This window comes from Psammomys obesus, unplaced genomic scaffold, assembly GCF_907164565.1.
Source record: "Psammomys obesus unplaced genomic scaffold, mPsaObe1.curated_primary_1811, whole genome shotgun sequence".
Taxonomy (NCBI): domain Eukaryota; kingdom Metazoa; phylum Chordata; class Mammalia; order Rodentia; family Muridae; genus Psammomys; species Psammomys obesus.
The window spans coordinates 7,464,413-7,477,462 of record NW_026590663.1 but is presented as its reverse complement, the minus strand read 5'-3'; the positions used below and the strand labels follow the sequence as shown (position 1 = coordinate 7,477,462).

General features: G+C 44.0%; 1 protein-coding gene across 1 annotated transcript in view; it reads right to left on the bottom strand.

Annotated features, from left to right (window-relative positions):
• The window catches only part of Snd1 (staphylococcal nuclease and tudor domain containing 1), a 397,879-nt gene that overhangs the window by 365,009 nt on the left and 19,820 nt on the right, over positions 1-13,050 (bottom strand). Inside the window, exon 2 of the mRNA XM_055608222.1 lies at positions 5,232-5,381. Coding sequence (XP_055464197.1) covers positions 5,232-5,381 — 150 coding nt within the window. The remainder of the gene's footprint in view (positions 1-5,231; positions 5,382-13,050) is intronic.

The following is a 13,050-nucleotide window of genomic DNA, read 5'->3' as shown; positions in this document are numbered from 1 at the left end:
TTTCATTTTTACACTCACTTCACTTCCTAAAACTGAAAAGACACCACTCACCAAAGTGAAGTCTGATGTACGAGTCCAACTAAATCTGCAAAACAGAAAACAGTTCTGAACCAACACTACTGAGCACCTGTATTTTTACTACTACAGCGGTCAACTTGCCCTAAAAACGAACAGAACTACCGCTGTCTTCACAACACACTCCTAAGCAACACATTTACTAGTCAAACCTCGGTGATGCCGTTCTTTCTTCATACTGAGAGACACTTAGCATGGGTAACAACACTCATCAAGGGTGAGTTTACCAGGAACTCACACAAGGAAGCTCTCTAAAAGCTTTTGTGGCATCCACTCTTAGGCCCTCATGTGTACAGCTGATCTGTCCCTCACTGGTGAGAAAGCCACACCGGAGGCCCTGAAATAAAACATACCTGATCCGAGAGAGGAAAAAAATCAAGTTGTCTACAATCTGTTCTATAAACCAGGCCTTCTTGAAGTTTTGTTCTATCCAAACTGGGCAATTTATTACTGACTAAGTTATTAGAAACCACAAAGAGAAGACTCAGAGAGCTACACAGCCCAGAGTCTGACTATCACCTTACAAGCCCAAGAGAACACTCAAGGAGAGAATCTTTACAGAAGTGAAACCGGTGTCCACCCCCACAGGATAGCCAAGGAGATAGGCTGTCCCAGTACAGCTGCTACAACTGTAGGAAGCAAATACAGGGAAATTTGCTCCAGGCAACACTCAAAAGTCACAACAGCCTAGCAGGAAGAACAGCCATGGTGTGTTCAAAGACTATTCCAGAGGACCTTTCAGAAGCTGAGGCTTGAACTACCTCTGCTCTTCAGGGTGCCCAATGGCAGACAGGCTAAGAACCAAATAGAGTAAGGACGTCTAAAGTCATGAAACAGAATGCTTTAGTTCCACTCCTTTCTGTGGTCCTAAACTACTGAGAAAAGATCAAACCCAGAACAACGCAAACTAGACAGCTAGCATGTACATGGCCCAATGCTCAGGGCTTCTTGTCTCTCCCTCTATTCTAATCATCCCATTGTGACCCTTGGAAACCGTGCTCTACCACCTCTCCCCTACCACCTCAATCCTCAAAAGCTATACTGAAAGCTGGGTTGATTTTCTCCTGGATCCAGCATACAGCTTCACACAGCAGGCACTCAATTAATCTGTGGGAAATAAATATATAACCAGCACAGAGCCTATCAATGCAGTTATCTAGGCTGCCTGGAGTAGCTAGGCAACGCTGGGGATTAGCCTGGCACAGGCCAGTTGACGGCTGGGGACACACAGGGGACCTGCTTTCACTTCCACAGGACTTATGAGAAAGCTGACTAGTGCTGAAGGAAGACATGGGGGAGGGGAGGGGAGAAAAAGAATAATCATATGAGTGATATTTGGGGCAGTGACAGAAAGAAAAGCAAATGAATCATAATGTCTTTGATTCTTCTTGAATCTTCTAGAGTCTTCTGTTCTTCACGTCAGAGGAAAGCCTGAAAAGCTGGTGCCTTGATGTGCAATGCACCAACCCCCAAAGAGAGCCACCTGGTTTCTTTTCTCTGCTACTCAAGTGTGTATTCACTGTACACCTGCTTTATTCAGGAGCTGACCAGCCCCAAGGACACAGATGTGAGAGAAAGGTCCCTCCTTTGAAGAGTTCACAATGCAGTAGAGAAAAACATACAACTCTAGAATAAAATGTTCTGAGTGCTCTGACAGCATTCTCTGACTAGGAAGGAAATGTCAGGGGCTGTGTCTGAAGACAGTGACTGCTCACCAGGTCACACCAGTGATGGGAAAAGCAATGTGAGCTGAGGACAAAAGCAGAGGGGATGCCAGGAGCCTGTGGGGAAAACTGGATGCCGCATCACCACTGGGCGCCGTGACCACAAAGGTCCTTCAAGCCTGTGACAGATGATCCAGTACCAGGCATCCGCCCTCAACACACATACATGTATGAGCAACACTAAACCAACTCGGGTTGTATTTGTAAGTGTATGTAGTATGTGTCTGCATGTGTGACAATAATAATTAAAGAATAAGAGGCCATGAATTTGAAGCATTGTGGGAGTAGACACGAGAGAAGTTGAAAGAAAGGAAATTATATAGATACAGTTTTCATATATAAAATTCTCAAAAGACAAATAAAATAGTAAAATAAGTTTGTTTGTTTAATTGGAAGAATGGAAAGCAAAACACAAATGGACTTGTGGTCTAGGCTCAGGCATGTAGTTTGCCAGAGTAATGAGAACCGTATCTGAAAATACAATGAGCAAGAGTATGTAAATTATGTTTCAAAAAGATCTAGGGCTGTGATGGCACCCGCCCTTAATCCCAGCACTCAAGCAGAGGCAGTGAGACCAACCTGGTCTACAGGTAGTTCTAAGCCAGCTAGGGTTAGAGTAAGATGGCATCCAGAGAGGGAAGATTAGAAATCTAAAACCTCTGGAGGAACCCTGAAAGGAAAGGAATCAGCGCATACTGTTTAAATGTCCCCAGCACTCCAGGAGAGCTGCCAGGCCATCTGAGAGACAGAATCCCTAGGTGCTGATAAAAGTCTAGATGCTGGGACAGGGTGTCTCAGGGAAACTGAAACACAAGGAAAATCAGGTTTCTGCTCCGGGCAGTCACAGGCTGTTTGTTACTGGAACCTGTGTCAGTGCAGTGCCAGGGGTGTGAGAGGAAGAGCAGACCATATGGGGCAAAGGCAGGCTAGGCCTCAGGAGGGAGGAGTAACAGCCACGGCTAGGAAAGAGTGAAATCTACCGCTACCAAGTACGCCATCTCTTGGAGGACTTACAGTGACTAATAGGCCTGGTGGCAGCGACTGCTCTAGAGAAGACAAAGCAGCACTACACGAGGATGCAGTGCCAGGCAGCTGACGCGAGCCTACTCAGAGTCTCCCGCCCCATTACACAGGACACGGCGGGGGCAGCTCAGAACAGCGCTGCGCTTCTAGCCCCAGATGCTCACTGGGGACTGCACTGCTTCTTCCTTCTGGGGAGAAGAGCTTGATGACCTCTAAGAGCGGCAGCTCGTTACCTCCCAGGAGCACCCAAGCTGTTCCACGACCAGCGGAAAGGAAGAAAGATGCATGAGACAGTGATTTACCCACTTGATGAACATCAACATTTGAAGAACGCCAAAACAGGTTTAACCTTCAGTGACTGATCTAGCAGAGGAGTGGCCACCAATCATTTAAAAAGTACTTTCCTTACTAATCCTCACTGAGCAATCCAGGGGTGGAGAGAGACACGGCATCAGACTCAACACTTGCAGTTACTGCTAGAGGACCAATGACAAAGAACTGACTTTAATGTAATTAGTCATTAACTCTGGAATCTAACCAACTACTGCTGATAGAATAATTATGGGTGATTTTTCTCCATCTCCATTATCTATAATACTGTTTCAATATTGCCTTATTTAAAAAAATACTACTAAAGATAAAAAGAACTAAATGTTTTCCTTAAAGCTCTTACTTCTTCATCACTTCCTTGAAAGGGAAAAGCAGAGACCATCCAATTATAAATCCCAAAGACACCAAGTTGGAGACGAGAACAAACAATGAAGAGTCCAGAAATCCTGCTCCTGACCAGCAAAGCACTGCTAAAGCTGAACCAAGCACCAACATCTCCAAGTGTAGAAAGCAGGAAGCCTAAACCACACCAACTGGAAGGGACACAGCTGCCTGAGGAGGCAAGGATGTGAGCAATCAAACTTCAGATGATGTGAGAAGGCATACAGCCCCGGCAGTAGAGAAGGGGCGTAGGTGAAGAAGACATAATGAAAAGCTCAGAAGTAGTGTCACAGAGCATAACACAAAGATAAGCTGCCAGAGACTGTAGCTTGGAGCTTGTCCTTAAAAAAAAGTCAAGGGTAAGCCAGGCGGTGGTGATGCACACCTTTAATCCCAGCACTCGAGAAGCAGAGGCAGGAAGATTTATGTGAGTTCCACACTAGCCTTGTCTACAGAGCGAGTTCCAGAACAGCTAGAGCTTCACGAAGAAACCTTGTCTTGAAAAACAAAACAAAACAAAAAACAAAACTCAGGGTTAGGGCCAAAGAAATGGCTCAGCTGCTAAAGGTAGTTGCCAACAAGCCTGACTGGTAAGTCCATATGGTAGGAGAGAATGACTCCCACGGGCTGGCCTCTTACCTTCACATATGAACCTATGCATCTCTCTCTCACACACACACACATTTAATAAAAATAGTAATAAAAAACTCATGTTTATGGCTGGGTTATGGAGTGTTTGTCTACCAAACATGAAACCCTAAGTTCAATCACAATGCTATTTCCACGCTTGATGGCAACATCCCAGTAATTTAAAAGCTCAGGAGGCAGAGACAGGAGAATAAGAAATTGAAAGTCATCCTCTATATACAAGAATGTCAGCTTGGCTTCATGAGGCCTTATTACCAAAATAGGAGGTCAGGAGTGGAGAAGAAGAAACTAGACATGGCTCAATAGAGTGCTTGCCTGGAATGTGTGAGGCCCTGTATTCAAGTCCTAGTGCTTCCCCAAAAGAAAAAAAACCAACAACAACCAAAAAAAAACCAAAAACCACATCTCCCACTTTAGTTTCATGAATTCAGATAGGCGTCTGTAACAAAAGGCTGGCACTAGCACTGACAGAAGGCTACCACTTAGGAAAATGTTACACTGATGTTACTTCAAGCCTATTCCCCAGGAGTGAGTGAGTCAGGCCTACAGGCAAGGACTGGGGACAGCACTGAGACTGCTATTGCAATTAACCACTACAATGGTTATTCAAGAGTCAATTCCCTGAGAGAGTCATCGGGAAATAGGCTCCGGGCAAGTCTAGGAGGGGCTGTCTTGATCTGTCAGTTGAGAAGCATGATTCCTGGGGCCAGGCTCCTCTGCTGTGTAGGAGGAGGAAGTGAACTAAACACAAGCACCCTTTGCACTCTGCTTCAGGTTATGTTGACGTGGTCATATGCTTCAAGCTCCTGCTGCCTTCACTTCCTCACCATGATGGACTGTGGGCTTCAACTCGGAGCTGAATAAACCCTTTCTCCTTTAAGTTACTCAAAAACAAATGAAAAGAAACTAAGATAGGCAGCGTGTGTGTAATGACAGAGTGACAAAGAACTCACCATGAACAGAAATGAAGAGCACATCAAATTTCATCAAAGAGGAGAGCAGGCTGCCAACTAGAGCCACGGGCTCGGAAAGGCCTGGGGAAGCACTTACCTCATCCGGTGTATCTTTCCCATCGGGCTGTGTGGCAGCTGCTCGTCGGGCGAGATTTCCAGCACGAATGTTGCTGAGGTTGATCTGCCTCTCAGGAGGAGGACCACCCCGGGGCTGCCCCCGGACTATGATAGCACACCCAGAGAGGACCTACACAGGTTAGAGAGAGAGGATTAGTGGCCTGGAAACAGTATCCCCACAATGTAACTAAGGAATTCCCAACATCTAGAACAGTACTTTGCATTTCCAATGCCCTCAAATGCCTATGAAATGATGAAGTAGACAGAATTAGCTTGAGTTTCATAGGAGAAATACCCACATAGAGCTTGGGCCAGATTAAAGAATGATGGGTTCAAAAACCTAAGCAGGAATTAAACAAACAACAGAAAAGCCATATAATAAATAGACTGGGATAAAAAGGCATAGGAGACAAGGAGGTTAATGACCTTTGTAATTTTATCCCAGCATGCACCAAACTGTTCTTTTCAATTATTAACAAGTTAGTATCTCTGGAATAGCTTGCATTCTAGAGTGAGGCAAACTGTGAACGTTTAAACAAAGAGAAAACTAAAGAAAAGAACTCCTACGCACGCACTCAGAGCCGGGGCAGGGTACAGCAGAGCATGTGCGACATGAATGACAAACACACAAGGACTACCCTCCATGAGCAAACACTGAAGCTCCCAAGTGCACTGGCTTCTTCCTACTGGCGAAGAAGCAGACAGAAAGCATCCGCGACTGCAGGAAGGGCTCGGAGGTTTGCTGCTCTTCACTTTTAAATACCTGAAGGTCTACACAAGGAATGATTCTGAGAAGACCCAGAGGCATGCTGTAAAAATGATGCAGTTACTCAAACTGCCTCTGCTTTGGGAGGTCAATCTGAAGGCTTCTCAACTCTGCGGAAGATTAGAATGGAGAGTGCTCACACTAGTCCTTGTGAAGGGGGAAGACCCCATACAGCCAACTAGCAATCTACCATTCATGCTTTAAATTGTGAACAAGGATCACAAATGTCTGAGACAAGAGAATAAGAATAGTCAAAACTGAGCAGTCACTATTCAAGGGCTCCAGCATTGCCAGAAGTGTATTTCCCCAAGGTGGTTGGAATTGCCATGGGCCCTTCCCCAAAGGCCCACTGGGAGTGGCACCATTAGGGGGTGTGGCTTTGTCCGAGTGGGCGTGGCCTTGAAGGAAGTGTGTCACTGGAATGGCGTCAGGTTCCGAGTCTTTCTCTTCCAGCTGAGTCTTTCTCTTCCAGCTGCCCGTGGATGAAGATGAAGAACTTTTGACTCCTTTTCCAGCACCATGCCTGCCTGCATGCCACCATGTTGACAATGAACTAAACCTCTGAACCTGTAAGCCAGCGCCAATTAAATGTCTTCCTTTATAAGAGTTGCTGTGGTCATGGTGACTCTTAAGAGCAGTAGAAACCCTAAGCCAGAAGTTGGTAGCAGGGACTAGGTATTGCTGGAGAGGCTGGACCATCCTTTTGTTTAAAGAACTAAGGAACACTTTGGAACTCTGGACTAGAAAAGTGGTTGAATGCTTTAAGACGGCCTTAGTGGGCATGAAAGACAAAGGTGTTAAGGGTCATCTGAACTGTGGGGGCTTGGCTCGGGAATATTAGAATGTGGCCTAGAGACTTGTGATATTTGGCAAAGAATGTGGCTGCTTCCTAAACTTGTCCAAAAAAATCTGCCCGAGGCTAAATTGAAGAGTTCCGGATTAACAGCTTTAGCTGAGATTTCCAGACAGCCTAGTATTGACTCTGTTGCTTGGTTATTAGTGGCCACGCTTATGCAGATCTACAATGAAATGGAGCAAGCTGGGCAAGGAAAACTACAAAGTGTGCAGTTTGATTAGAAAGGGAAGTATAAGGATCTATAAATCCTGTGTTCAAGGAGATAAACAGATTAAAGAAAATACTGATGCAAAATGGAATAAAGGGAATGGTGACCTCAGGGCAAGACCCCACCCAGCTAAGCTTCCAACTTGTGAAAAGGAATTAAAGAAAGGCTTAGGGCTAGGTGTGGCAGCACACACCATTAATCACAGCACTCCAGAGGCAGGTAGATCGTTGAGTTGGTCCGCAGAATTCCAGAACAGCCAAGCTTAGTAAAGGGAACCATCAAAAACAAAAAGCTGGTGAAAATGTATTTGAACAAGGCCATGTTTCTGCCCCAGCAAGCAGCACAACTTGGCAGCTTTGGCCACGTAATTCTGGCTTTAGAGTCAGATACAAGAAAGGGGTTATGGAATTTCCCTCATTGACTGAGGAATAGCTAGCAGAGGCCAGGAATGTGGCAGCTGTGTCTCTGCATGGAAGCCCACGAAGCTGTGAAGGTGAGGCCTATAGGAGATGCTAGAGCCGTGAGACCTGGCAAAAAAAAAAGAAGAAGAAAATACTAACTGATTGTGGCACCAGCACACCAGCCCAAGAGAAAGTGTGCTGCAGTCAACAACGCTGAAAAAAGCTGGAGAGAACTCTGAAGAGAACTCTGACATCAGACATGGAGTCTGCCACATGTTGGCTTTCGGCCTTGCTTTGTCCAGCATTTCCCCAACGATGCTTCCTTTCCTCCCTTTTAGAATGGTAATGTATATCCTATGCAATTATATTCTGAAGGTATGTGATCTGTTTTTTCTTTTTTATTTTACAGGGGATTAGTTAAAGAGATTGCATGAGTCTCAGAAGAGACCTTTAGACTTTTAAACAGTATTCATATTGTGATAGACTATGGGAACTTTGGAAGTTGGACTACAAGCATTTTGCATTAGGATGTGTCTACAAGCTTTTGGGGACCAAGCAATGGAATACCATGGTTTGAATAAAAATGGGAGTGGTACTATTAGAATGTGTTGTAGAAAGTATGTTAATGGGGTGGACTTTGTGGTTTCAGAAGCTCAAACAGGCCTAGTCTCTCTCTTCCAGCTGCCTGTGATCCAAATGGAGAACTCTCAGCTCCTTCCCCCGGGAACTATGTCTGCCTGCAGGCCATGTTTCCTTCCGTAATAATGGACTAACCTTTATAAGCATCTCCGAGGCCACGGTGTCTCTTCACAGCGATGAAACCCTAAGACAACCTCCCTGTCCTTTCTACTCAGTTTTCTGATGCCCCGAGGGACTTGCTCTTCTGCACACGTGTGTTCCATTCACCTAAGTGTCTTTAAACAACAGGGCTTCACACTGTCTGTTTCTGAGTTCTACTGGTAGAGTCTTCCACACAATGTCTTGTTTCTTTTACTAATTCTTTTTAGTGAAATGCGTCCATGCTGGTGTGAAAACAATTTACTTTCATGACTATGGTGTTCCATCACATGACTATTAAAATTGATCTAGCCACTCTACTACCTTTTTATGAGAATTCCATCAAACAATGCACAGATCCTGATTTTTCCCCCCTTTTTTTAGAGGGGAACATCTTTCAAGACAGGGTTTCTCTGTGTAGCCTTGGCTGTCCTAAAACTTACTTTATAGACCAGGTTGGCCTCAAACCCAAAGATGCCTCTGCCTCCCAAGTGCTAAGGTTAAAGGCAGATCTCCTAAAAGCACATGTGACAGTTACTGCTATCCTCCTCCTAGTCCTCCAGCCAGAAAGACTGACACGGGCAAAGCTTTCTTCTAAAATGGTCTCTCCAGCATTTGCCGAGGGCACTGACGAAGAGGTAAACACTTCAGGGCACTGTGGAAGAACGAATCCTATCTCTGTAAGACTATCCCCTCCATGCAGTCACCTACATTTTCCAGCTGGTAACCCCCTCCACTGCCCTGTCAACAGTGTTTACTCAAGTTCTTCCTCAAAAAAAATATTCTAAAACTTACAAGTTTCCAACCCAATAAAACCAAGAGGAAATGTTTAAAATATCTACATAAAGCATGGAAAGGGCCAATGAAGGTCCTATAAAGCAGACTTCTATTTCACATGGCATCAAGCCAGTTTTCATAATAAACACTGATTCTGGGCTTTTCAAAGTTAATTCATCAATTGATGGATTGACTGACTCACTTTTCACCAATACTTATTAACTACCAATGATGTGCGCGATGCCGTTCTAGGCAAGCTGCGTATTTCAGGGGAATAAGAGACAGAAGTTCCTGCTCCTGGGGAGATGATGCTCAAGTGGGGAGACAAACAGTGAACAGCAGATGCAAGGAAGGCATAGCAGTTATCATATTTTTAATTTCAGAATAAAGATTCCGAAGAAACTGTCATGGGTAATTGAACAACCAAAGCTCCACTGACTGACTCATGTTACAAACTTTCATGACTACAGTAATTATCCTTAATTGCTAATTTATAGGGCATAGAAAACAAGTCAAATGGTTACCACTTTAACCAATTATAATAATAAAATGACATATTCTAGAAAAGCGATCTCAGGACTACCTGCTACAGCAGGAGGATTGTGAAGCCAGCTGTCATAATGAGTCAGTTTGACTGAGGTTATGGATTTGACACTTCTCGGCTCTGCCTATAAAGAGAGATGTGGTGGGATTCAACGGTTATGGCTTCACAGCCCACGGCAGACAGCCACTGAAGCCAAATCAAAGCACTGGGAAGAAAAATGGGGATTCAAACTTCTCAAACTCACTTACAGGTGTACTGGGAGATTTATCTACAGTGAAACACTATATGGAAAGCCACTAAAATGTTGCCTAGCAACAGAACAGGACAGTAAATCTTCACTAGGCTCTGAAAAATGACTTGGTACACTTTTAACTCCTGAACATCCAGACCACTGCCATCACAAGAAAGAAAACTGCATACAGAAGTCCACTCTCACCAGGTTTATCAACGTGATGGTACATCAATACTGGCTAGTAGTTCTCCCAATTCAAGAGCAAAATCATCTTGGCCCAAGAAAGGCATCTTACCAACTCTGCAATGAGGACTGACTTAATGGAGCATTTCTGCCTCTTGAGGTATAAATGGCATATGACAAGGGCAAAATTGGCAGCAGAAGGACCAATATAAAGGATAAGGACAGGCAGCTGAAGATACATATAAAAATGGGACCCACATCACATCCACACATTTATAATCAATCGCTTTCGAACAAAGGTGCCTGGATAATTCAAAGCAGAAAGAGTAGAACTTTTAACAAAAGGCATATCTAGAAAGCCTCATGCAGAAGGAAGAAGTCTGATTTCTACCTCCCTCAAACTATAAACAAAAGAAATTCAAAACAGCATCACAGATATGAAAGCAGAAGTCAATCTTATAAAGGTCTTAGAATAAAACATAAAGGTAAATCTGCATTCCAGTAGATGATCATTTCTTAGATATGACACAAAAAGCACAAGCAAAGGCAGCATGCAGGCAGGCAGGCAGAACTTCGTCACAACCAAAAGCACTGTTTCAATAAAGATTTGGCAAGACCATGAAAGCGAGGCCTGGGATACAGTTCAGCTGCTAGGACCTAAATTCAATCTCAACATCACAAGAAACTGGAAGGCAGAAAGGGAATGGGGGAGAAAGACAAGGAGGGTGCAAAGAGAAAGACGGTGCACTAGTTGTACGGCAGCTAGCTCAGAACCGTTCAGCATCCAGAAACATCCTAGGAGACTAAATAAACAACTAAAAAGTAAAGAGAAGTTACGGATTTTCCAGTCTATCGAGCTTCCTGATTCTGAACCCTTCATTTTTTCTGCTAAAAACAAGACTAAATTAAAGACCCTACCATTCAAAAGCAATGAGCTACAAGCCCAGGGCTTCATGGCGCTGCTCTTCTCTGACTTGGGATATGCTGCCTCCCCAGCCAGCTCTACAAACAGGGTCTCAGCTTGTCAATCCCAGGATCACTGATGTCAGAAAAAGAGAGCATTCGGTCCTTTTATTTTACAGCTGAAGACACTGAAAGCAGACAGTTATAGTGACTTCTGCCTAAAACCCACAAAGTATTAACATACAGAAACAAGTGTTTGTGAGTTTCTCTGTGGACAGCAGAACTGGTATCAGCGACCAAAAGATTAAAACGTCAAGTCCCCATGAGCTGGCTGCTCCAAGTCAAAGCAACCTTTATTAGCACACACCACCACCCATAAATTAAAATTTTGTTAAGGGCTAGCTATAAAATCTGGCCCTCTGACCTTGATCTATAATCAAGAGCAAAAGTAAATCTGTTCTTTTTAATCCTGCCCAATCTGCAGTATTAATGATATTTGCTACTAATTACGGGCTGGCTATAATAATAATAATACACAGGCTGCCTAAATCTATTTTGTAGCTCAGGAAACGGCAAGGGATCATAAACTGCTCTATCATATTCTTTGTTTATAGATAAGGAAAACGCAGCATAGTAAGATGATAGCATCCCAGCATTCTTTCTAACAAACCCTAAATACTGCACATATGAGAACCAAGAGCCAATACTGGTGACTCAGGAAAATGAGGCCTGGCAAGCTTCCCCAGCACGGCAGGATGGCGCGCTCCAGGAAGCCACAGCAGGGCTGTCTACAGACCATGCTCTCCAGAGCCAAGTCTTTACAACCTGCTATCCATCACTGAGAACTTAGGAAGAAAGGCAAGTTATCAAACAAACAAACTCAGGACAATAGTCATGTGACCTGCCCAAGGGAAGACACAACAGTAAATGAAGCCTAGTCATATGATTACATCTACAAAACACTCCCACACATAAGACTCAGGGAACACTGTGGAAGAGGGGTAGAAAAACTGAAAACCCAGAGAGCAGGCAGTCTCCTGTGAAGATGTCTCCTAGTGACATCTGAAGCCCCTGCAAATTCTCACAGCCCAATTGTGAGCTGAGCAAGAGAAGCGCCGACAGACCTGCCACTGCACAGAGAAAAGCCCAGGAGGTCTCCAATACACACAAAGGACACAACTGAGTAAAGCCGAGCAGAAGTGGTGGCCCTTCCTAGGGAAAAGCACATCAACCGGTTTTCCAGAGCCAAGCAGTCCTGAAAATAGACATGTAATTAACATTACATCTACTCAGCAGATTATATTTAGAAATATGTATGTCTATACAAATGCATATATCCATGCAATAACAATTTATAAATAAAAAACAAACAAAAAAGAGGCTATGAATCTGAAGGTGAGCAGGGAAGGGCATATGGGAGGATTTGGAGGGACGGAAGAAAAGGGGGAAAAGTAATTAAAACAGCCTCAAAAACACACAAAGAGCACAGGAGCTCCAAATCCTAAGGAGATCACTCCAGGCAGGAGTGTGAGCCTTCTACCAAATGACCAGAGCCAGGTGCGCAGGAAACCGCAGCCGTGATCAGACTCTTCAACTCTGGAAGAACCTCCTTAGCATAAGAGAAAGACAAGAGCACCAAGCCCGAGCATGCAGACTAAGAAATGGCTGCTACTTTCCTGAACACTGACAGCGCAAAGCTGGCAGCATATGCCCACGGGGCCCACATACACGGAGACTTAATTCTGAAGAGCCAGTGAAGACAGTCTGGCAGTGCTCATAACTCGCACATTTAATATCCTGATAGGAAAAGGGAAATCAAACACAGGCTATCAGGAAGGATTAAAAGTCCTCTAGAGAGGAAACAAGTTCACTTTAGAAGGAAAAATGAGTATTTGTTTACTTGGTTTTTTAATTTTTCTTTTACAGTAAATAAAGCACAGAAGAGATTTTTTTTTAAGTACTTTATTTCATTTACACATGAACACCAAAGGCACAATCTGGAGGGGAAAAAAATAAACCCAGTTGAAACTTTCTAAAATGTTTAAAAAGAATGTTGGGAATATTTCAAAGGAAAGAAAAGCCTCGAAGCAAAGCTTTCTTTCTGTCAAAAGAAATGGAGATCAAGTTTTCAGCAGGATTCTGGGCAGTTTTA